Here is a 23597-nt window from a genome sequence, read left to right as displayed (position 1 = left end):
TTTTGTGATCATGCGCACCTATTACATAAGGCTCCGGTGGGCAGGGAGATGACCCGAGCCCTGCGGCACTGGTCAGCAACACCTTGGCCACGCAATGTCTGCAACTCTGGGGTAGAGGACTTTCCAGGGGGATGATCGGGCGTCGATTCCAGGTCAGTGTTTATTTCACAGGTGTGGAAAAATGCACCCACGGTGAAAATTGCGGGAGATCCTTGACCAACGCCCTAAAGCCTGAGGACACCTGTTTATTGATACACTCAGTGACAGACGTCTAAACTCATGTATATGGCGTCTGTTGAAGGGGCAGGGGGTGAAAACCTCCCCAAATGGCGCACAGGTGTTATCACAACCTGAGTCTTTGTCTAGGCTATTTTTATAACATGTATACAGGGCATTTTAAAAGCTGCTTTTAAAACAGAACCTGTAATGATAACTGTAGGCATGTGATTCTCATTTCTAGTGATTAGCTATCCTTTCACACTTTTTTCAACATAAAAATGCAGAGCTCAACTGTATTGGCATGAGAAGCAAAATCCAGGATTATGAGCTTGCGTGTCTTCGTGCATACAGGGACAGGTCGTGGACTTATGAGAGCCCAACCCCCCACATCCCACCCCTAACAACATACATGAACAACAGACATTCCTGCATACACACATTCACAATCAACAATCAACCACAATTAAAGTGTTTGTTTTACAGTAGCGGTACTTTAAAGAAAACATCTGAGACCCAGACAACCTTTCTTCCCTGATTCCTACATTGTGCACAGACTGCCCAATATTAAAGCCCTTCCTGTATGGCAATTAATATTCTACATTTCCCTCGATTCCTTCAGGTTGCTGTCCGTTCCCACAGGCTCCATTGATTTGGTCCATCTTGGAAATGAAGTTTGAAGGGATGACAAAAAGCCAGAAAGGTAGCACCCTTCAGGTAATAAATCTTATATTCGATGTTTTCGAATAGTGACTACTCTCCTGTTGTCTTAGAAATGCACCTTGTAATTAATCGATCCCAGAGCACATCCATTAAATTACGCGAGTGGATCAAATGTCCAAGTTTGTTAACCGAAAGTTAAGGGGCACAGTCTACGTGAAACGGCTGGCACGTGAAATTTCGGTCATTCTCATCCAAATATATTCTGGCGCACCTGGGGAAGAGGCGCACGCGAGTGTTTTGCTCCGGCAGCCGTGAGCGGGCACGCGTTTTGCGCGGTTACATAAACGCTGAAACTCATACCTCGGCGGGAGTGAGTGGCGGCCCAGTAGGACGACATGCTTTGAGGGGGTGACGGCGTGGTCACACCTACTCTTCCTCCGGTCTTATCTGTGCTCGAGCGAAGCGCGAGGAACTGTGCTAAGGCTTCAGCGGGAATCTGCTCATCAGAAAGCAGCGGGTGAGCGGGAGGTGACGAACCATAGCCAACGTCTCCCATTGAAGAAAGGGGCGGAAAAAAACCCCGCCAAACACGATCCACACTATCTAATGACAGATTGAATTCTTGCTTGGTGCCATGTTTGGAGAGACTTAAAACTGATATCCAAATTGATAGCCATAACATAGCTCAGCTATTTCTAAATTCTTGGGGCGTTGACAGAAGATGCACTTTTTGGGTCTGGGAAAGACCACATAGGTTTTGTTATTGGGGTTTGAGAGCAAAATTCAGTCTCATTCCCCCATGTTTGTAAAACGCGCTGTTTGTCTGTCAGCTTTTGGCAGCTCTTTACAAAGTGTATATTCTGTTTACGGACTTTGTCATGAATATTTCATGAGTGAGCCCTTAAAACTGACAAATCGACTGCAGATTGATGGTGCAGTGTCTGAGCACATTAACATAATTGAAAAAAAAACCCATAGATTGATGTTTGACCAGTCTTTGCTAAGAGTTTGCTTGCATGTTTTATTCAAGTCCATAAATTGCATGCTATTTTCAAACAAGCAACTGAAAGGTCTGCTGTGCTGTCCTACCCATATGTCAGATGAACAAGCAGCTGCACACTTTAATGACCAGAAATGAAGAACAACATCATGAACTAAACCATTTGCTTATGTGGAGGGGTTCAGCATGTTCTGAGGAGAACACTAATCGCACATCGTTGCAGCTGCTGCACTGCTACTGGAGGCTGCTTATAGAGTATTTCAAAAGTATTCTTGATTGCCAGATAATCCCAAACTATGCAGTCAAGAAATGGCTAGAATAGCAAACTGCAGCCCATTGGCTAAAAAAAGGTCCAGTGAGCAATATCTGTGGGAATTTTGTTTGGGTTAAAAGCTAAATGCCGACAAAATGGAGTTTTCACAGCCTTCATTTATTTCATAAAACAGTTGGCATTATTGTTACATTGAACCCACTTTGCAAACACATTCTGGCCCAGATCTGGCATGATTCCAGCGGTTTCTCCAGCTCCCACATCTGGCCAACAATCTAATTGCTCGCCGGCCCTGAAGTTTCCCACATGCATGAAGCAAGACGTAAACCAGGAGTCAGCCAACAACAATCCATGGCTGAATCAAAACTTGCAACTGCACCTGCCGTCATTTCTCCACATCTGTCCCGGTTAAACAGCTGACAGTGCCATAAATCAGCCAGACAACAACCCGAAGAGGGCAAGATGAAAGCAGGGTAAACGCATCAAGTAACAATTATTCTGAGGACCAAACATAAACAAGTGCTAGTTCAAAGTGCAATGACAAAATACCACTCATAATGATGAACAGTGTTAAAGGTGTTAACATTCGATTATGTGGGGAAAGCTTGCTCTTAGAGACTAGGAAGACAAATATTTTTGAATATACACCTTATTAGCAACACCTTATATCTACAATCACTGAACAAAATCACTACAATCACTTTATTAGCTGAACCTATCTTATATAAATGCTTAAGTGTAAAATTAAACACTCTGTCTGTTAGCAAACACAATTCATCAGCCAGCCTCTTCATCACGGGTCAGTGTTTTTGTTATTTGTTTGTTTGTTTTTTTGCATAGGTCCAGCGCTGACTGGATACGATTTGAGTGGTGGTCTATTCTCAACATTGCATTAACAAGGATATGGTAGTGGTGTAGTAGAGTTGAGCTGGTTTGTCATCAGGGTCGGTGTGGGGATTTTACATCTCTCAGTGTGACCGCTGGAATAGGAGCGATCCACCACAAAAAAACATCCAGCCGCCGGCGGTCAGTGGCTGACCTTTGAAAGTTTACAGGCGGCAAACATAAACTGTGCAACAGGTGGGCTGGCACGCACTCGAAAGGGCTCTAAAGTGAAGGAGCTTTCAGAGATCTGTCTGGAGTGCGGCTGTGCATCTGAAGATGCCATGTGACTCACAGTCGCCGCTGACCATCCAATTGCACTGAGTAAGAGACGGCGTGTGCCAGCTGGATGGAAAGAGACAGGCAACAAGTGATCACTGACTCAGAGCAGTCGTGCCCGCGCCCGTGGGCGTGGGTTTAAACGGGTGAGCGTTCATGTTACTCTTATGCAATATTTTGCAACAACTTTCCTCACAGAGGATTTGCGTGTACACTGCACTGCATTTGGCTGGTATCATTATAAAAAAAAAAAAAGCAGGGACAAAGGAATAAAAGCTTTACTAATGCTGTAGCACAAATTTTAAAAGCCTGTCACACAATTAACAAAGCTTGCAGTTCTTAAATCACATTATCAGGCTCTGTTCAAAACTGCTGCTGTCAAGGCAAAACTTTTACCTGAGAGAGTCATATTAGATGGTACCTAAATATTTACCCCAAAGTTTCTCATTTTCATAAGAATGAACACACTGTGTAGCTTTTGGCCAACAGGTTCAAATCAAGCAAAAATATATATTAATTTGGCATTATTATTATCAATAGCTACTAATGTGCACATCTGGGTCACTTGGTCCTTGGGGAATGTCTGTGCTTTTGCAAAGCAGTGGCTTATGTTTGTTTCTTTCTCTCTCTGTGGTTTAGGGATGCTTGGACAAATGCTAGCTTTGTCTGGATGTAAAGTATGCCCAGGGGATCAATTTGAATTTCCCATGGGTTTGACCTCTAACTTTATGGGACTATAAAAAAAAAGCGGTTTGAAGCTGCAGAGTCCATCATGCATTGGCTTTAATATATATACAGTAGTAACTGACTACTACTTATTATGACGTTAAAAAAAAAAAGGCATCTTACAATGGTAAAATGCAAGAACAGTGCAAAACATAATTCATAGGCAACAAATATTAAATAAAATGTAAAATGCAATTTGGTTTGTGGTGGAACTATAGAATCCTTAATATGGGAAGTCACTCAGTTTGATAACTTGTGAAGTATTACTTGTCATTCAAACTCATTCTCACTCTCCCCTACCTTCTCTCTCTCCTCCCCTGTTCAGGTAGGTGTGATAACAGGGATGTAGTCCTTTTCGCGCTCTTCTGTTCAGCGCTCATCTATAACTCTCATTTGTCCTCTTTCTAGCCTCAAGGAACTCGCCGTTCGGACAGCACCAACGACCACACAGCACCAACTGTATAGGTTGAGAGCGGGATGAACTATATCAGTTAGTTGTGGTTGTTAACTAAATACATTTACTGGGAGTGAAAAAAAAAAAAGAACGATTCTCGATCGAGGCATCACACTTTATAGCAAGATTGCGGGCAAAACGAGGCACGAGGAGCGCCCAGTGCTGACACGGCTTGGCGTCAGGACGCGCGTGATTGCGACCGGCGTGCTCGGTGTTGTCATGGTGCTCGTGTTGGTGATTTTGATCCCGGTCTTGGTTAACGCGGCCGGAATGGACGCGCGCTACGAGATGCTCGGCGCCTGTCGGATGGTTTGTGATCCCTACGGGACCAAGTCTCCGGTTTCCGCAACAGGAGATGCCCGCGACAACCGACTGGTTCAGTCCCCAACAACCTTCATTCGTGGTCCAAAGGGGGAACCCGGACGCACAGGACGCATTGGACCACGAGGTCTGCCGGGTCCCCCCGGACCCCCAGGCCCGCCAGGGAAGGTAGGAGAACCCGGACCACCCGGTTTGCCTGGACCGCCAGGAACGAGTGGAGTAACTGGTGTCATAAGTGCAGCAACGTACAACACGGTCCCCAAAATCGCATTCTACGCCGGGCTCAAAAAGCAACACGAGGGGTACGAGGTGCTGAAATTCGATGACGTGGTTACCAACCTGGGCAACCATTACGACCCATCGACAGGTAAATTTACTTGCTCCATCCCGGGAATCTATTTCTTCGTATACCACGTGCTGATGCGAGGAGGAGACGGGACCAGCATGTGGGCTGATCTGTGCAAAAATAACCAGGTATGTCTGTTAGTGCGACGATCACGGAGTGTTTTACTTTATAGTCAGCCAAAATACAATTTTTTATTTGTCAAAATCATTTGTTTAGAATAGCATATAAGTGAATCTAAAAATATCAGCAAAGATTGTAATGTTTGAAACATTCTAAGGCTGTTTACATTTGTTTTTCCAAGGTGCGGGCAAGCGCAATTGCGCAGGACGCAGATCAGAACTACGACTATGCCAGTAACAGCGTTGTATTACACTTGGAGCCTGGCGACGAAATCTACATCAAGTTAGACGGGGGCAAGGCACATGGCGGAAACAACAACAAATACAGCACGTTCTCGGGTTTCATGATTTACGCCGACTAACGCGTGCCGGCACCTTTGGCTCACGCGAATGTTTGGCGTGCATACGCTCCCGGCTTCTCACGCGTTAGCGTGGCGACCTGTAAAAGAACAACAGACCTATACCGCTCGCTAGAAACCATACGTTACCATCTGTAAAGATGGAGAAGATGGTTATGATATCTTAAAACAAAAACTCTGTGAAATCCCCCACACCGTTTCATGAACATTAACTTGTCGCTGAAGGCGACAATGAGAAAACAGGATCATCTGAAGTCGGAAACAACGCGCTTACGCATGTGACTAATTCACAAATTAGATTTTAGACAAATCACTGTGATGTATAAGAAAGAAAGGTAAAAGAATAATCTGCCATTCGGTGTTGTTGTTGACTAGTTTTGAGTCTGTTGTGTGTTCCAACAACCATGTCTTAAACTCGGATCTAGGGTAGACACTTATTAAGGGTTACAGCAGTTATCAGATGTGTCATTTGGTTACCGTGCTGCAGTTATGGTATGTTTGGTTTGTTTTAAACTTTACTCTAAAATATATCAAGCAGACAAAATAAACGCATCTTCCAATAACAAATCAAACTAAGTTTGATATGATTTTATTGATCTGCGCAGGTTTGTCATGAGAAAACAAACAATACGACATCTCACATTATGTCATTCATATTGGAATGATTTTCGACGTCCTTGAAAGATCATATAAACATTAAACACCTTTAATGCATTCTAAAATAAAGAACGTTCCCTGCTGGTATTGTAAGGCAATCTTGGGGTCAGTGAAAGGTTAAGTGATGGACTGCAATTATGACACTAGTTAACAGAGAGATTTGAAACAGGCTTAAATTCATTGCCACAATTCAATAGTTTGATGCAGAAAGCACTAATACTTCATAGTAATAATACATAGTAATAATAATGATAATAATACATTCACTTTTCCATTTATATGGTTGTCGTGACAACCCATCAACTCAAGCAACTCTCACCCTAAAAAGGTGTCATTCAGAATATAGCACACTCTTATCTTGGCTCAGGACTGAGATATCCAACAAGAGCCCAGGGCAAGTCACTTGTGAACTAGTGCTCTCTGATTTTGCACTGTGGAAGCAACAACAATAAAAAAAAAATAGAATAAAAAGGAATCTGTGTCTTCTCCTAATGCCCTTGGAATAAAGACTCGTCGATATTGGCTGTGCACATTGGATGTGGACACCTCAAACAAATGACTTCACAAGGCATTAGTGGTGAACATTCAATTGTTAGAAAATGCATGTGTTCCCTTTAACTTGACTGACAAGGTAAGCTACTCACTTGCCTGACGTGCACCATTTATTTTCCTGCAGTTTGCACGTGTAGCCATTGCTTTGAAATTAAGTGCTGTTGGACTGCATTTTAATTAGGCTTTTATCCTTGTAGGAAAGAATCACATGTATAGTTCATTAAAGTCTAAATGTGTTTTTGACGTTAAGATCCCTATTATTTTAAGTCCCATTGAGGAAGGATGCTTATCGGAAGGTGTTGATGTAAAAGTGGATGTCTCATCAATCTTTGTGCCTATTTGAAAATCATTAACTTCTTTGTTCAATCATAATCTTGCTCAACTGAAATGAGGCCATTAGTTTAATATGTTCCTAATTAATCAAGCCTTTCTGCCATTGGTATAACACAGAACATTACGCAACAACAAACTGAACCCTACTTGAAGTCTTTAAAAAAAGAAATTAGATAACATGTGTTGTAATCAAGGTGAAATCTCTACTTTGGACATGCACGATTTTATAAACACACACCGAATGATCATGTGATTGCTTCATCTGCTACGGATGAGTCACCACCCATAGATTTCTGTTCAGTTTATCTCCCCTAAGATGTTAACTGCATCAAAGTGGAAGGCTAGCATCAAAAGGTAAAAAAACAATTTCAGATCATCACAGCGTCCTTGGTTTCGCGTATTTACAATCCATTCAGTGTTAGTTGTATCTATTTAAAGGTTAACCAGTTCTTGGGGTTGTCTATCAGTATTTTGTCTACCTGGTTTTGGCTGATGCCCCTGGAAAGCATTTTTGGCACAATGTTTCTCAGGATGTGGGAGTATCCATGGCCACCATATTTGGTCAGGCGATTCTTGGTGTGGATGTCATGAGAGATGAGCATTCTGTCCTCATAGCCCTCTTTAATTAGGAACGCCAAGCTATAAGAGTCACACCTAACACTTAAACCAATGTAACCATAAACATACCTGAGGCACAAGACAATATACTAATAACCAATAAGCATGTTGATAAATGTCTACCATGAAAATAAGTTTCACTTTAGGTAGACCTTCCCATAGTTGGTTATTTGAACTATTTCCTGCTATTCTGAACATGCCATATCTACTTCATTGAAGTAAACTGAATGACAAGGATGCATATGATACAGTCTGTGTCCTTTCTGGTACTTACGTTTGAACCCTCTGGCTGTCACTGGGCATGTCGACCACAAGGTTAAAGGCATAGTTCAGCACCTCTGTGCCAAAGAGGTCATACTCAAGGTAACTTCCCAATTTTGCAAACTCCAGCAGTTCTCCACGGTCTAATATTGTTCTGAAAAGACCAAATGTGTGAACCATAAACACATCAGCATCAATAGGACTGGGAAAAAAATCTTGTTGAAGAGAATTCTTTACCTATAAACAATGCAACATTGTAGAGCTCCTATGAATTCTGGACCATACATTCTGAAAATACCATACTGGTTGTAGATAGTTTCCCAACCTTCCCAAAGCCATTCCAGAAAAGCGCCTCACCTGTCCAGATGAGACATAACGGTTTTGGAAATATCTCCTCCAGCCTCCTGGAGGACTCGAACCACCTCTCCGGGAGCGGCAGGGTTCCGCCCGGGGTGGATGATGACGGGACATCCCAGCTGAGTCTGAGCGTGGGCAGCAGCACGCAGGACCTTCTTCTCACTCTCAGTTATTGGCCAGCTCGTGCCAATCTCTCCAATCACGCCACAGCGAATATCTGTGCCGTCCGCCCCATGTAGCACTTCATTTATGATGATATCGGTAAGCTTTTGTTGGGGGGGGGGGAATGAACAGCATTAAATCATGTAAAACCTGACTGACGACAGAGGAGTAAAAAAGATTACAGACCAGACAACATAGCTTCCGGCTCTTTTGTAGCATGTGAGTACATACTGCATGGTAAAGGGGGAAAAAAGTGTCCCTTTATGACCCTGAGGAGCATTCACAGTAACAGCGGGCCAGTGGTACCTCAGTGGTTAAGGTACTTTACTTGTAATTGGAAGGTTGCTGGTTCAAGCCCCACTGTTGGGTCCTGAACCCTCAATTGCTCAAGTTGTACTCAGTCATAATTGTAAGTTGCTTTGGATAAAAGCATCAGCTTAATGCTGTAAATGTAACAGGTGCACACACACCTCTTCCACCATCATCTTCTTGGTTTCATCAGAGTGAGTGACATCCACGTAGTACCCGGCCCCTGCCACGATGTGCACCCCTGTGTCCTTTGCCAGCTGCTGTAACACAGGCAGGTCCCGAGATATGCCGGTGGTGGTGTTTTCCACAATGGTGCCCCCTCCTGCCTTCCGGTAGCGGAGCAGCTCGTCCCTTACTGCATTCGTCTCCTGGCACAGCAGCAGGTTCTCATGGTGACTGTACGGGTTCTGTTGGAGCCAGTGAAGGTTCTTCAGCTCAATGGGAGCCAAGGCAGCAGCCTCCTCGCCCGTGGCTGGCGGGCAGTAGCAGCACTCAAATGTCAAGGTCAGGTGCTCGTGGGTCATGGTTCGGCCCAGCTGCTCTGGTTCGACTGGGCCCAGCACCGTTAAAACCTTGCCGGTCAGAGATAACATGGCTGAAAAGTAAACAAATGGAGGCGGCCTCTCCGTGATCTTTGAACTGACTGAGTCACCTTGCACATTCCGGTTATTGTTGCAATAGAGGATTCTAGTTCGGTGGATAAAGACCGGAAATAAATTAATTAAATACATGACTTTCCTACTTATAATGCAACTACTAACACCAGAACACAAACGAATTCCTTAATAAAATAATAAAAGATATAAACAGAAGCTAGTAGCCTAAATCCTCACGGGCTAAATACAGGCATTAACTGCAATAACTTTTTTTAGCTACCACTCAAAAGAGCTAGCTAACGATGAATCTAGGCTGAAATGAAATGAATGGAAATATGTTTGTAGTGCTAAAACTCTGTGCAGCAACCTACAATAAATGGCAGCACGCATTTAATTAACTTATAGATGTTTAACTTATCTCAAACAACCCGTAAGATACATCGAAAATCAGATTTTTAATTTTTTTTTTGTAGAAATCACCAAATGGAAAAGCATATCGTGAGACAACACTACAACGAACACTGAACCTGCAATACTTGCGGAAAACTTGGTTTCGCCTTCGCTTTCTGTCATAAATGCAAAACCTACTCCTGCAGCCAGCGTTCAAGAAGTTGCGAGAACTAAAAGTATCGCGAGATGTCCGTTTCTTTCACGACCATATGAGGGCAGGATAGATCTGTTGTCCACTGCTTATGACTACAGCTCTAGCTCGTTCAAAAGTTACAACAGTCATTCTGTCTATCGTAATGGATTGCAAATGGATTACAACTAATATGAGCATACTAAAACTAATAACTATCCAAATGAATTAATCCATTAATTGATTAATTAGTTGATGACCTATTGTCAGTATGATAATTATGGAATAGAATTAGAGGCCTTTCTCTGTCATTGTGATGTGATGAGAAGTGACAGGTCTCTGGGAGTCATCTGACCAGCAACGCGATTCACTCTCTGTAGAAAATTAGCAGGGGGCAGAACAAGAATGAATCTATTCATTGTCGATGTCCTGCAAATTGTGTGAGACGACTTCAATTCTCTCCTTATTGGACACAAAATAAGCCTGAACCCCCTATCAGTTTAGTGCTGATAAAAGGGTCCATCCACTAGACCCTTCACCTTTCAGCTTTTTCACAGTATATCAAAGTGGAGGAACCTTTAATTTGGTTTTATGCATTTTCTTTCCATTTCAATCTAATGGTGATCAGATTAACTTCAGTCTTGTGGTAAAATTCACTTTTAATTATCGTCTCTGCAGACGCTCCTTTTTATTCTCAGTCTGGTCATGAACTCTTTGCAGAAAACATGCCCTTGAGGTGTAGTTTAGCCTCATATTTCTTTGGGCCTGTGGTATCAAAAGTAACTAAAAGCTGCGAGCTTTAATTAGGTCACAATAGCAGGAAAGGAGTATCATGTACTTTTTCCAGCAGATGTTTGTTAGAGATGAGTGGGACGTCGGGATATGCTTCACCAGGGCCAGACGTAACATTAGTAGCTCACAGGGCGTGAGTGTATTTTAGATATTTGCCTTGCTGTATTGACAGATGCCATCAGCTGTGGGAATACCTTTTTGTTTTGTTGCTATTTTCAATAACAAAACCCTACTCTGTGATCTCTGCAGTTGTGATGAATTTTGCTATCTTGCTTGAACAAGGATTTGACTTTCATGGTGGATCAAGGGTATGTGCAGATGCTCGGAGCAATTGATTACCCAGAATTTGCACGGCACTGAGGCCTCAGGTGCAGATAAGCTTAGGACAAACTCTCCACTTCGGCTGCGTGAACTCAGAGGCATTCGGATCTGTTTACAGAAGTTGAAGATGTCATGAGTGTGACTGAGAAGATGGCTGGGGTGTGACTATATCGTAGCACATGGTTAGTTGCGTGAAGAGTGTGTTTGTGTGTGTTTGTGTGTGTGTACATGCGCGCACGTGCGTGTGTGTGCGAGCGATAGATACCTTTGCCAGGGAATGAGATCATGCCTGAAGTGCCTGAAACAGATGCACTCATGCCTGCATCAAAGGCTGACGATGCTGCCGCAGGCACATGTCCGAGAACAGAAACGGGAAAAGAAAGATGGAACGCCATGACATAATGTTAGACAAGGCTCTCAAATCTGGCCCTTGGAAACAACTCTGGTCCGAAGTGCATTTTTCCAGTCGCAACACAAACAGTTTGTGAGAATGATTTACCATTGTGTGAGCACAACTCATTCAGGTGGTTTAGGGTGGATTAAAAAATGACTACCAAGCCCTTGAGTACCATGTGTTCAATATGAATGTTAAAGGATACATGTTTATAAGAGGAGAGTTTAACCATTTGAACGTTGAATGGTGTTATGAACAACCATGACATTACCTTGACTTTCAGTCATGTGTCTAGTTATACAATAACTCGTGTTGTAATTCGCCACCCTGACGGTTTTGTATAATAGGGAAGGAAGAATTCTGAGATAGACTTATGAGGAAAAACACCTCATCCACCACTGAGATCTGTCAGCAGGACACCAGACTAATTTATGAAGAGTCCCCCGTGCTCCGTATGGGCCCTCGGCTGAGAGGGGGAGGGGTGGAAGACGCTCTTCTGCAGATTGTTTTCAACTCTCAGAAGCACAAAGCACCCGCTGTGTCAATGACAAACACCACTATGTACGACTTTAGCTATGCCTTCTGTAGCGTACGCCTAATTTTACTTTCATATGGACAGGCACAAAATAGGAGAGTAAAGATGTTCTCTGCAGGGAATAGGAAAAGATTTGTCATTGGCGTCGCTGGTTGGGACGCAGCAATAACGGCTCCACTACAGCATACCTTCTGTTTTATGCTTTAAAGTTTCGGATGTTTGAGAACGACGTTGTTTGTCTTAGATTTTTCTAAGGAACTGCTGTCCTCTGCTGGTAGGAAACGTGTAAGTGCATCTGAGGTCCAATTTAAAGGAGAGGACATGTAGCCAATGAAGAACAAAGAATAAAAGCCTGATGGCCATACAAAACCAAGCCAAAATAATGGTTTAATTGTTTGTTTGTTTGTTTTTTGGTTTGTCATTTTGTTTGTTTTTACTGTGCAGTAACATTAATCTTTTGCTAATTCGGTACGGGGTGTGAACGTAATCATATTTGAGTAGACCAGACTGTTTGTTATGAGTCTTCTCACACTTACTGCTGCAGTGACAGACATGGTGTTAACATTATTGTTCGGATAAATTACACGGGAAAAGGATATTTTAGGAGACCTCGAAAAATCTGCTTTACTGCATTGCCAAGTTGTTTCACCAGTCAATAAATGTATTTATTTATTGTTTGTCATTCATCCACTATTCGTCAAAACCTTCAAAATGTAATTATATTCATCTGCATTTATTTAGAATTAAATCTTAATAAATTACATAGAAGACATTAGATCTCATCCTTAATTGAGAGGAATATATATATATATATATATATATATATATATATATATATATATATGAATAATATTTGCAGTTATAAATAGACACTGTTCAGTTCTGCTTCTGGGACTCGTTGGCACACCAAATTACCCCTTGTAATACTGCACACCAGTTGCGTGCATCTGCTTGGACTTAGTAATGCAACAAGCACTAGTCGTATTAGAATAAGATGACGAAGCTGCTGGTTACCTCCTGGTCCCGTGTGTTGGTATTAGTAGCCACACAGGCTACCTTTTATGTTTGAATCTGTAGTTTATCAAACCTTGTTATGGCTTTGCCCTGTAGGGCTATCACTGCACTGTGCCCTGCACAATTTGAGATATGAACATGAAACCTGGTATAAAGTTACTGATTTTTTTCAGTTTTTGTATTTTACTGTTGAATTTGAGATTTGATGAACAATCCAATTTCGTGTAGCTACCTTTGAAGCAACAAATGGATGAGGCATAGCGCATAATTTGCACAAAGTTGTTCTACTGAACAGAATGACATACACCGATCTGAGCGATATTTGTTACTTTAGCATTTATGTATATAAATAATCTGCCCTTCACATTCACATTCAAGATACTACATGATATATATATATATATATACAGCATGTTCATATACACATCTGGCGTCCAAGGCAGAGATGGGCAAGTACGTCGAAAACTGCCATATCGGTAATTACGTTCGTATTCGTGATCGTGAGACCTGCGGAAGATGTTATTTGAATAGTGTGGCGACAGACGGTCACCTGCTAGAGATTTTAACAGCCGCGCATCCCTTACCAGTCCGCGATGGGTTCGGAGAACAAAAGATCCCTTGGTTTAAAAAGCAAGGGGGTGGGTTTGGGCTTTTTTTTTGGGGGGGGGGGGGGGGGGGCAACAGCGAATGGCTGAAAGATAGAAAAACAAGGCGTGCGACAGTGTCGGATTACTTGCGGTAAGAGATCGGTGAGTTCTGCAGAATGGAAATTGCATTTCATAGTCCAAATTACTGGGAAAAAAACGTACTAGTAAATGCACTCTTCACCTGGTCTACATATTTGAAAGAGCTATACCGAACACCACAAATTGCTTGTTGTTTTACTATTTCCTTTGACTAATTTTTACAGTTTCCCCCTTAAACCAGTTAAATATTGTCGCCTATAAAAAAAACCACAATAAATGATTATCAGTGTTCTAAGCCTTACACTGCCGTTTGACTTTTTTTTTTTTTTTTTTTACAGTTTTAGCGGCACGTACAAATCAGAATGGAACATAACTTCAGTGGGTGTATTCTAACTGCATACACTCCTTTAGTTCAGTGCAGTATCTGATCAAATGTGGTGCATGTTGCACTATTCTAATTTTAATGGGTCCAATCTGGCTACATGGCTACATTACTGACAGTCTGTTCTACATGATATTACAGAATATTATGTGAATTACTCGGCATGACAACAACTTTTAGAATTTTCCTTAGGGAACAGTTCAATTCAAAATTCAACCTGGAAGCACTTTCTCACTATCCCGCATTTGCAGTCATTATGCTTAGGTTAGTGGTTTCAAAGCCTTTCAAATACAGGCTTGGAGATCATGGATAGCAGGCATCCCTGACTCAGTCTTTATACATGTATACAGCTGCATTCACACAGGCACACGTATACTGTTGCAATACCATAGATGTGTGGTTAAGGCATTCAACAGAATATTGCAGGTAGAGTCTACATCCCTTTGTTGGAGATTGCCACAGCAGTTATTTCTGGTTGATTTCCATGAATGTTTTTGTAGCATAAAAACCTGAAAATGATCGCAAAGTCAGTTCACGCTAAAATGGATACCAGTGGGGCAAGTTGATTAGAATGCTAAAAACGAGCAGAGCAAGTCTCTTTGGACACTTTGGTTCGTGTGGCAGGTTTTTTTTTTTTTTTTTAACATAATCCAGTATTCTGAAAGGTCCACGCTTTATGTGGTAATGATATAAGAAGCCAGGGGAGACTTAATTTTAGTCTGAAAGCATCCGTCCGACGATGAACTGTTGAAAGTTACTCTGAGATCTGACAAAGACAGAGAAGTCCTGAAGTCTCAAAACGGCTTCGAATAGCTGGCGCCGGAGGCCTGACATCACACACACAACAACACAGCACCTCCTTGGACGAAAACCAGGAGGACGTGGGCGCGGCATCTTCCCCCAGCTCCCTTCTCTGCACCCGAAGGTGAGAGACTTGTTCAACACCTCCCCTCAGGAGAAAGGCAACGGTATGCTCCTCTTAGCTAAGGAGGCTTCAGATGTGACAAGGAGTCCTGTGACAAGTCAGACATGACAAGAAAATGTTGGGGTGGAGAGGGAGGGTGGACCTCCTCCTTTTCAGACCCATTCCTGCATGGAGCGCTTGCAGTAGAGTATGTGCCTTTGGGTGTCCTTCCTCTTGACACGGAAGACGGTGTGCAGCAGGACCATCATGCACAGGGCCAGCACACAGGGGATGGCGATGGCCACTGCCTTCTCGGCGCCGCCTGTGCCCTCCAGCTTGCGGACGATGTCCACATCGTCCTGCTCGTAGTTGGGGGGCTCTTCCTCTTGAGGAGGGTTCCAGTCCCAGTCCGGGTCTGACGGGAGGCCGTCGCAGCCCATGAAATCCCGCAGGATGGACCTGGGGTAGCCGGCCTCCACGTGCAGCCTGCGGTTATTGAACTTCCAGTACTCTTTCCCCTTGTAGAAATACGTAAAGCCTATAGTGGTCATCAGAGGGAAAAGACGTACTATTAAATATTATATACAGGAGTACACACGATTAAAAATGATAATGTTCTCACATCAGCAGGTTGCAGTGTTTAAGGTTATAGATACATTTTTAATAAACATCATAGAGCTGTCCCATACCAGTGATTAGCCAATGTTATTTCTGAGTGTTCTTGTAATAATCAATTATTCAAGTAGAGGGCTAAGCGTGGGATGTCAAATCCTGTTCTTGCAGAACTGCCCCCTCAGAAATGGGTAGTTCCATCTCCAATATAACACACCTGGTATCAATGTTCTGATGATAACGTTATGCTTATTAAATTTGACATGTTCTTATATTTGACATGAAATCAAGTAATGTAGAACTCCATTGAGTGTAGATTTTACCTAGGAACAGCACTGAACTTATTTGCAATAAAAGGTACAGTGCTGACATTGGCCAACTGCTGAATGTACTGCATTTTGACAACCAAGGCCAATGTGACCATGTGGGAACAGTCCCATAGAGAGTTCACTACTACACAAATAAGAACACTACTTCCAATGCTCAGCTAAAATTAAATGGGGTGGAAAAGGGCCCACCATTAGCTTTGTCCACAAAAGCACCCTGGGGGGAATCTGGAATGCCTTTCCAAATAGTGATGGGTTTGGGGTAACCAGGGTCCATGCTCCTAATGTCCTCATTGTACCTCCAGTACCTAAGCCAAAGGAGGAAGAAGGCCATAATTGGATACCATCACTTACATGTGAGATAACATATGAAATAATAAAAGTTCTGGTCTTAAAATGAAAATTGCTTCCATGAATAAGTTTATGAAAAACAGTTGCCTGGATCAACTGAGTTATCCGATCTCAATCTGAAACTTAAACTAGTGAATGTAACATATACAGTTTAAGTATAGGGAGCTCAGATTAACTCAACCCAACTAGCTACCGTGTGCCTATTTAAGTAAACTGAACTAAGCAGGCTCGTGTAAATGGTGGATTGGAGTTCTCTGGCAGTTTCATTGACCTGTCCCCTTTGAAGAAGTAGGTTTTGGCTACGTCCTCCCACCAAACGGCTGTCTCAATGTTTTGAGTGGGCATGCCGCTACCGAACAGAGAGATGTCCTGGGGGTACGTGGGCTGCAGGGTGGTGTCCTTGAACACCCAGAACCGGTGGCCTTTGTAGAGGGTAAGAAAGAAGTCCGCCTCAGTGATCACAGGGAAGAGTGAAAGACCGAGAGACACCATGAAGGAGGTCACTCCGTTTCGAATGCCACAGACGCAGCAATTATGTAAGAACTAGAAGACGACTAAAGTGTGAGCTTGAATCGATATGGATGTCAGACAGGCTGTGCACGGTAAAATCTTATTCAGCTTTTAGCACTAATGATAAATGCAGAAATCTTAAAAGCTCTTATCCATGAGCCATCCTCTTAAGACAGGTTATGCATTACTGTGATGTTAAAATAGCTAAATGCTTCATTAACAGGGAAACATGTGATTATTTTAATGTAACAAATGATATCTTTGACGTGGACCAAAATTGTCAGGGTGAAGTCTTACCTTTGAAGAAGACAAACTTGCCTTCACTGTTCTCGTAGACTGCATCAATCTTGGGGGGCAGACCCTTCCAAAAGTTGCTGATTTGCATGGGGTAGCCAGGCATCACTGAGTTATCTCGCACCCTCCAGAACCACTGGTCCTGACGGGAGAGGGCCCATTAAAGCATAGACTAGCATATCAACACAAACACTGTAACATAAGACACTGTTTATATTTTATATATATACATTAAATTACACCATTACCTATGGCTGTTTTAAGCCTATTACTGTCTTAAACAGACGGTCTTAAATCATTATATAAACATCTCATGTTTTAATATGCAAAATTTTCAGATAAAAAAATCCTAGCCAAGTCTTGGTCTACAGATCACTGTAGGTTTTAAAAAGAGTCTATTTATTTTAATAGCTTACCAACCATCTTGCAATGATTTAGAGCTCTTATGCTTCTAAAAAACAAACCTATTATCAGATACAATAAAAAAAAACCAACTTTGCTCTTGGCCAGTGTAAACTGTGTAAATCATTTTTAAAAGTAAGGCATGTGACGGCTGGCAGGCAGTTCCCAAAGATCAATGCCATCCCAGGGCTGCTGGGTGCTCTCCGAGGTGCTGAAACATGGTCTCAGACTGATTCTGGCCCTGTTAAAATGAAGGCAGTGCCCTTTAGGTTCACCACTGTAGCCGGCGGCCGCTATAAGGGGTGCTTGATGCCGCTCGTTGCCCTGAACCTCTCACAACAACGATTCCACTCCAGGACAGGAAAGGTGAGTGAAGGACAGGCTCCACTCTAATAAGCCCCTCCCACTCTGCTTCTTTCTCCCTCCATTGTGTCAAAATAATTCCTTCAACCTAGTTTTCTCTGACAGCTGTCAGTCGATCCAGCTACAGTACTCCCGGCCATGAAAGAACTGCCAACATTAATCTCTCTCTCGCTATCTCTCTCTCTCTCTCAAACACACACACACACACACACACACACACACACACACACACACACACACACACACGCACTTTTTCTGATGTTGGTCTTTTGCACTCTCTCTACAAAAACCTTTAATAAATTCCGTCCCTCTAAGGCCAAGATGTCTTTTGTGTTTGCATGCGTGGTTTCTGCCCTCGCTGTCCAAGCGAAGAGTTCTACCTTGAAGACAAACAGCTCTTGTCTGAGGATGGCCAGCGTGTTGAAGCCCCCGTCACAGATGTTAGGCTTGGAGTTGGGGTGGGTGGGCTTGGACCGGTGCGGTGGGCGATGAGGGCGGCTCTGGCGATCATGCTTCCGGGGATCAGATGGTGGGTGCAGGCGTGGAGGCGGGACTGTTGTAAGCAGTCTGGTGGGCTGAGGGTTCTTGTCTGGAGGACCTGGGATCAACAAAAATCACTTTTCATGTCCTTCATTTTGGGGAATATTGCTTGTGACCTTCTATGCCCTTCTGTGTACGTTTGAAAACAGTCCACAGTACCTGACATGAAACTACTGATCATAATTTCATTTATAAAATCAAATTTGAATTTGAAGATTGATTTATAAGGATCCCAATATTTTTACTGTGTACATTAAGGAAAGAGAGAACAGAAAGTGCTCGTATTCTTCAGGACAGAGTTGGAATAAGATGCTGGATTTTAGAATACAATTATTCAGTCATACCGTAGATTTTTTGGATGCCCTGTAGGTCATCGTGAGGCAGCTTGAAGCTCTCTGTGTCCATATACTGGTAGAAGGGGGCCATTATAGCAGTGGGGTCATTGGAATGTTCTAGTCCCAGGGCATGACCTAGTTCGTGTACTGCCACTAAGAACAGGTCATTCCCTATGATAACACACACACACACACACATACACACACACACACACACACACACACACACTTGTATCAAACTAGTTCATGGCTATGACTACAGAAGCACAAAGATAAATCGACACACGAATTCCCATAAGGGATTTTTTTTTTTGCAGTTTTCTGTACAACCAAAACAACATCTGGCCTTTGTATTTATTTCCAAAGCAACTTACAATTATGACTGAATACCACTTGAGTAAATGGGGGCTAAAGGGATAGCTCAAAGGCCCAACAGCAGCAATGTGGCATTGGTGGGACTCGAAGCAGCAACCTTCCAGTGTGCAGGCCACCACTGTCAGTATGTGCGCTTGCCCCTTATATATGCACATGTGCTCCACATGGCCAGTGGTGAAAGGCTAAAGGCAAAGAGGGCTTTGCTAGTGAGTGTTTGTGTATAGATGTGCGTCAGTGCATCAAATTGTATTCTCAGGAGTTGGAATGTTCAATATTTATGTCGTTACCCGGGGGGTACATGTTATGCTATGAAAAGTGACATGAGAATGCGCTGAAAACAAAATACACAAATGCATGCACACACACACACACACACACACACACACACACACACACACACACACACACACACACCAAGCCAGTGTAGGCGTGCATGAAGAGACTCATTGAGTTAGTAGTGTGCACTCAGGTTTGCCTCTGAGGGAATTGTGAAACACCACAGTGAACTGCTAACAGTAACTTAAATGCATAATGACAACTGAATTAGATAACTGACTAAATTAAAGGGTAAAAAGATTTTTTGGCTGCACAATTTTAGCAAAATCTCTAACTGTGATTAATGGGGTGGTATAAATGTGATTATTAAATGCAGGGATGAGTACAGTTCAGTACTGGATGAACTCCCATGTATTTGATTGTGTGTTGGATTGTATGCAACAGGCATATGTCTCAAAGACTTTATTTAACACTGCCTGTTCTTTGCAATTTTAGAGATCAAAATCATATTTTTTAAAAAAGGTCCTCATAGTTTGGGGTACAAGAAGGGCATACTGAGGAGATTCTCTTCTCATATTTTAGCTTTTATACTAAGGTAGCTCTAAATGAGCTACTATACTGCTAGATTGATTGTGCTGTTCCATATCCTTAGAGTCTTTTGAAGTTTGAGTGGATGCTTCTTAATCTCCAGCTCTGTTTTAAATTGCTATACTAATCATATCCCACAATGGAAAACAGAGCATTTATCTAAACACTGACAATTCTCCAGCGTGGAAGACATTACAGGCACAGCATGTGTGCTGGTATGTGCATGTGGTAGTGGTTTTGTGTGTGTGCACGTGTGTGCACGTGTGTGCACGTGTGTGCACGTGTGGGGGGGGTCGTTTGTGTTGGAAGGGGGAGTCACTCTTGTCGAAGACATTTATAGTGTGCATCCATTAGGCAAGGGGTAATCAGATCCCACACTCTGCTGTGAGACGTACTCCGAGGACCTTAGCTTTGATAACCTCAGTCCTCTGGGGCACAAAGAGCTTTTAAGACGTTCTCCTCCCCTGTGCACGTAATGGATACTGGCAACTACATTCGCATCGTAATGCTGTCTGTCGGGATGATAGCGCTCAGATCCACTCGCTGTCTGGTTTTGCTACGCTCTTTAGCACTACACCCTACACAGATAAATACTACCTGTGTCTCCCATAATGCCATTTCTGTGAATGCAGGATAGACTTGGCATATACAGTAACACAAATAAATGACTTTACTCAGGTTATGTAAAAATATATTGCTGGCTTTGGTTTTGACATATTATTGTGGACCAAATGCATAGAAATAATCAAAAAATCACTTAATGTCTTTTAGCCACAATGAAAAACAAACAAACAAACAAACAAAACCTAACCTGCCGTTCTCTCACCATCATGGTTAGGGTTGCCCAGCGTCCAGGGTTCATCTGAGTCAAAGTGTGTGTCGCCCCCTATCCCGGGCCCAGGGAAGTAGGCGTGGGCCAGGAAACCTCCCTCTCCATCAAAGGGGGAGCTGTCACCATGGAAACCAGAGGCGAAGATGATGGTGATGTCCACGTCGCGCTTGCCGCTCTCAAGCGCGCTGTAGGGAACGGCCTCGAAGTTCAGCGGCGTGACGCCCTGCCAGACGTCAAAGGCCCTCCTGATAGCCTCGTGTGTCTCACGTGCGCCCACCTTAGGTGTCACGTTCTTTATGCTGAGAAACAAAAAGAAAAAAAATTCTTAAAGCAGGATTATTTTTCCCGACTCACTGTATGTCCCAGTATTTCAGTAAAGTAATTTTAACACAAGACCTCTGTAACATTTATGACTGATTCACGTGGGATAAGAAATCTTACTTTAAATTACAAAGTAAATTACAGGAGGGAGTGGCTACCCATATCTTCAATGCAGAATGTTGATATTTACATTACACCACATATAGTCACAATAATCTGGGTTTGCGTATTAATAGGCTACATACTAGTAGACCGAGTAGAATGTACGTAAAGCCAGAAAAAGCATCACTCCTCTGAGAAGGCCTTGGGCACATAAATGCCAAAGTATACAAAGCCAGTCTTTTTCCATTCGTGAGGAAAAGAGCAAAAACTCATTTTCCACAGAATATGACAGAATATGTACTGACTTGGCGATTCGCATGGGATTAAAATAACCTGGTGTTATTTCTACAGGACATTTTATAGCAGGTAAAATCTTTACTGACGCAGGAGCACACAATCCGTTAAGGTGACTTAGAATGGCGCATTCGGACCAGGCAAAATCACAAAGGGACACAGGTCATAATTGCATTACCCTACCTCCCATGTAAAACCAATACCATCCAAATAGGGCATTAGTCACTTCTTAATTCACTACAGACTTCTTAGTACAGAAGGATTTGGGACAGAGTCTCTCAAATCCAGGTTATGCCTACACTGCGCGAGTTCTTTATGCCTTTCTTTTAGTCAGAAAACGTCCACTGAGGAGGGATTCTCATTTCCATGCACACTCTGGAGGGATAGCGGGTACACAATGGCAACCCTGAAAATTTACAATAAAGCGCGTTGCTCTAAGACACAACAATATTTACATTTACTTTTAAATGTAATCATTTGGCGAATGCTCTTATGCCAGCTGACTTACAGGAATCTGCAAGCAGTAGAAAAAGGAATAACACCGTGAATACAAAAAGAATTGGAAGGAACATGTATCCAATCTTACCGTATCTGGATCGAGAGCAAGTTAGGGCAGATTGTATCGTTTACATGTGTGAAGAGTGGACAGGTAGCGGCAGGTGTGTCACAGGCTACAGCCTACAGTTAATGGAACATTGCTCTGCACTTGGGACTGCAACCACACTTGTCTGCAGCGTGGAACTCTACCCTACTGAAACACCGGCGCCCCTTTCTCTAGAATTCGGCTAAGCGCACCTCCGTTAAACCGGAACTGGAGCTAGATACTTTTGCTCATAACACGGCAAAGCCACACACCTCATGTCCTTCGAGCTTTTGTACTCAAAGTTGATAAGATCTTAAGTTGCACCATTAGCAGCACATGAGATAAGAACCAGACAAATAACTCGTGTCTTAATTACGTCCACGTGGAAAGGCTGCGTTTGGAAAGATCCATAATAGTCTTGCTGCAGAGTACGTCCCTCAGACAGACCGTGACCAGAGATACTGTGACACCATACCACTGCTTTAAAATGGGGCATTGACCCTTTTTTAAATTTTACTATTCCACCCACCCAAGACGTTTCCTCTTTCCAAGTCTTCATCTGAATCACCATAAAAATAACCACACAACTGGAGTCAGAAGAGGCCAAGACAGCAACCTCTATAAACACCAGACCCGAGCTCGTAACAGCCCATTAAGAAGATGGACTGCCTGCGCATAAAATGAGAAATCCACTCAGAAGTGGGGAAGGAGCCCCGGCTTCTCTGAAGTGGCCCTTCTTCTGCTGTCTTGCTGAACTTTGCACATTGAGGTCTTTATCTCTCACTGACAGACAGAAGGAAACAGAGAAATCTTTCTTGGCTCCACCATTCACTTCTCTCGCTTTTCAGAGACCTGTCGGCCGGTTGTTCCTGCCAGGACTCAGCCTCATTTACATTCTATTTGCATATGTGCCCCATCAATTAACAAAAAAAACAGAAAGAGATGGATAAATCATTTCTGTTATCACCTGCTATAACCGGCCGATTCTGAAATGAGGTGCAGACGCCTTCTGTTTCCTCTGTGGCTGGCAGAATGTAATCTCCAGGAAATGGAAGAAGGTTCTTTGAAGGTTATTTTATGTTTGTATCTTAACTACAATGTGAAGTCCAGGAGAGAGGATTTAAGATTTTTGAAGACATGTGATCTAACAGCCTGCCTCAGCTTCTCTGCCATGATTCTGTAGCAGACCTTGAGCCCGGAGTTAACAACTGAGGCCCCATCTTTTTGCGTGTGCAGGAAAGCTGAAACATAATGATATCTTCAGGAATGTTGGTCATTTTAATACCAATTGCACCATGCATTTCCAATGAGCTTGCTCAACCTTTTGAGAGTTTTTTTTAAACCCATTTATTTAACTGGATCCTACAGTGCAGTGAGTCATACCTAGTTTGACTCTTTCCTGAT

General features: G+C 42.8%; 3 protein-coding genes across 7 annotated transcripts in view; 1 reads left to right on the top strand and 2 right to left on the bottom strand.

Moving 5' to 3' along the window:
* The first annotated feature begins 3005 nt into the window (after positions 1-3005).
* Positions 3006-6208, top strand: c1ql3b (complement component 1, q subcomponent-like 3b). Of its 2 annotated transcripts, XM_081722554.1 has the most exons (3): positions 3006-3457; positions 4446-5286; positions 5460-6208. In XM_081722554.1, the coding sequence occupies exons 2-3, from the start codon at positions 4711-4713 to the stop codon at positions 5637-5639; spliced, it is 756 nt and encodes a 251-aa protein (XP_081578680.1). In that variant the 5' UTR covers positions 3006-3457; positions 4446-4710; the 3' UTR covers positions 5640-6208. The 2 variants fall into 2 exon arrangements, with proteins under 2 accessions (XP_081578680.1, XP_026888423.1); XM_027032622.3 differs by lacking the exon at positions 3006-3457 and having other exon boundaries at positions 3576-5286.
* Positions 6209-6344: 136 nt separating this feature from the next.
* On the bottom strand, positions 6345-10107 carry pter (phosphotriesterase related). 3 transcript variants are annotated; one of them, XM_027032620.3, is made up of 5 exons: positions 10009-10107; positions 9047-9480; positions 8415-8680; positions 8071-8211; positions 6345-7817 (listed from the first exon to the last, which is right to left on the bottom strand). In XM_027032620.3, exons 1-5 carry the CDS (start codon positions 10052-10054, stop codon positions 7607-7609), a joined length of 1098 nt encoding a protein of 365 aa, XP_026888421.2. In that variant the 5' UTR covers positions 10055-10107; the 3' UTR covers positions 6345-7606. The 3 variants fall into 3 exon arrangements, with proteins under 3 accessions (XP_026888421.2, XP_026888422.2, XP_026888419.2); XM_027032621.3 differs by having other exon boundaries at positions 10018-10083; XM_027032618.3 differs by lacking the exon at positions 10009-10107 and having other exon boundaries at positions 9047-10002.
* A 3686-nt stretch (positions 10108-13793) lies between these two features.
* mmp16b (matrix metallopeptidase 16b (membrane-inserted)) overlaps positions 13794-23597 on the bottom strand; it is a 19762-nt gene continuing 9958 nt past the window's right edge. The window contains exons 4-10 of one of the 2 annotated variants that reach the window (XM_027032608.3): positions 20873-21192; positions 18832-18993; positions 18328-18545; positions 17186-17324; positions 16650-16800; positions 16220-16335; positions 13794-15627 (exon numbers count right to left, since the gene is read on the bottom strand). In XM_027032608.3, coding sequence (XP_026888409.1) covers positions 15263-15627; positions 16220-16335; positions 16650-16800; positions 17186-17324; positions 18328-18545; positions 18832-18993; positions 20873-21192 — 1471 coding nt within the window. In that variant the 3' untranslated portion in view covers positions 13794-15262. The remainder of the gene's footprint in view (positions 15628-16219; positions 16336-16649; positions 16801-17185; positions 17325-18327; positions 18546-18831; positions 18994-20872; positions 21193-23597) is intronic. The other variant, XM_027032609.3, reaches the window with a different exon arrangement.

This window comes from Electrophorus electricus, chromosome 11 (genome assembly GCF_041902795.1).
Source record: "Electrophorus electricus isolate QZ-2024a chromosome 11, ASM4190279v1, whole genome shotgun sequence".
Classification (NCBI taxonomy): Eukaryota; Metazoa; Chordata; class Actinopteri; order Gymnotiformes; family Gymnotidae; genus Electrophorus; species Electrophorus electricus.
The sequence above is the reverse complement of the archived record's forward strand: the minus strand, read 5'-3'. Positions and strand labels throughout refer to the sequence as shown.

Coding starts and splice junctions, on each gene's coding strand:
- pter (XM_027032618.3), bottom strand. CDS start 9,616: ATGTATTTAATTAATTTATTTCCGGTCTTTATCCACCGAACTAGAATC. Junction 8,681..9,046: donor AGAAGATGATGGTGGAAGAG/GTGTGTGTGCAC, acceptor CCCCAACAAAAG/CTTACCGATATCATCATAAA. Junction 8,212..8,414: donor GTTATGTCTCATCTGGACAG/GTGAGGCGCTTT, acceptor TGGTCTTTTCAG/AACAATATTAGACCGTGGAG.
- c1ql3b (XM_081722554.1), top strand. CDS start 4,711: ATGGTGCTCGTGTTGGTGATTTTGATCCCGGTCTTGGTTAACGCGGCC. Junction 5,287..5,459: donor ATCTGTGCAAAAATAACCAG/GTATGTCTGTTA, acceptor TGTTTTTCCAAG/GTGCGGGCAAGCGCAATTGC.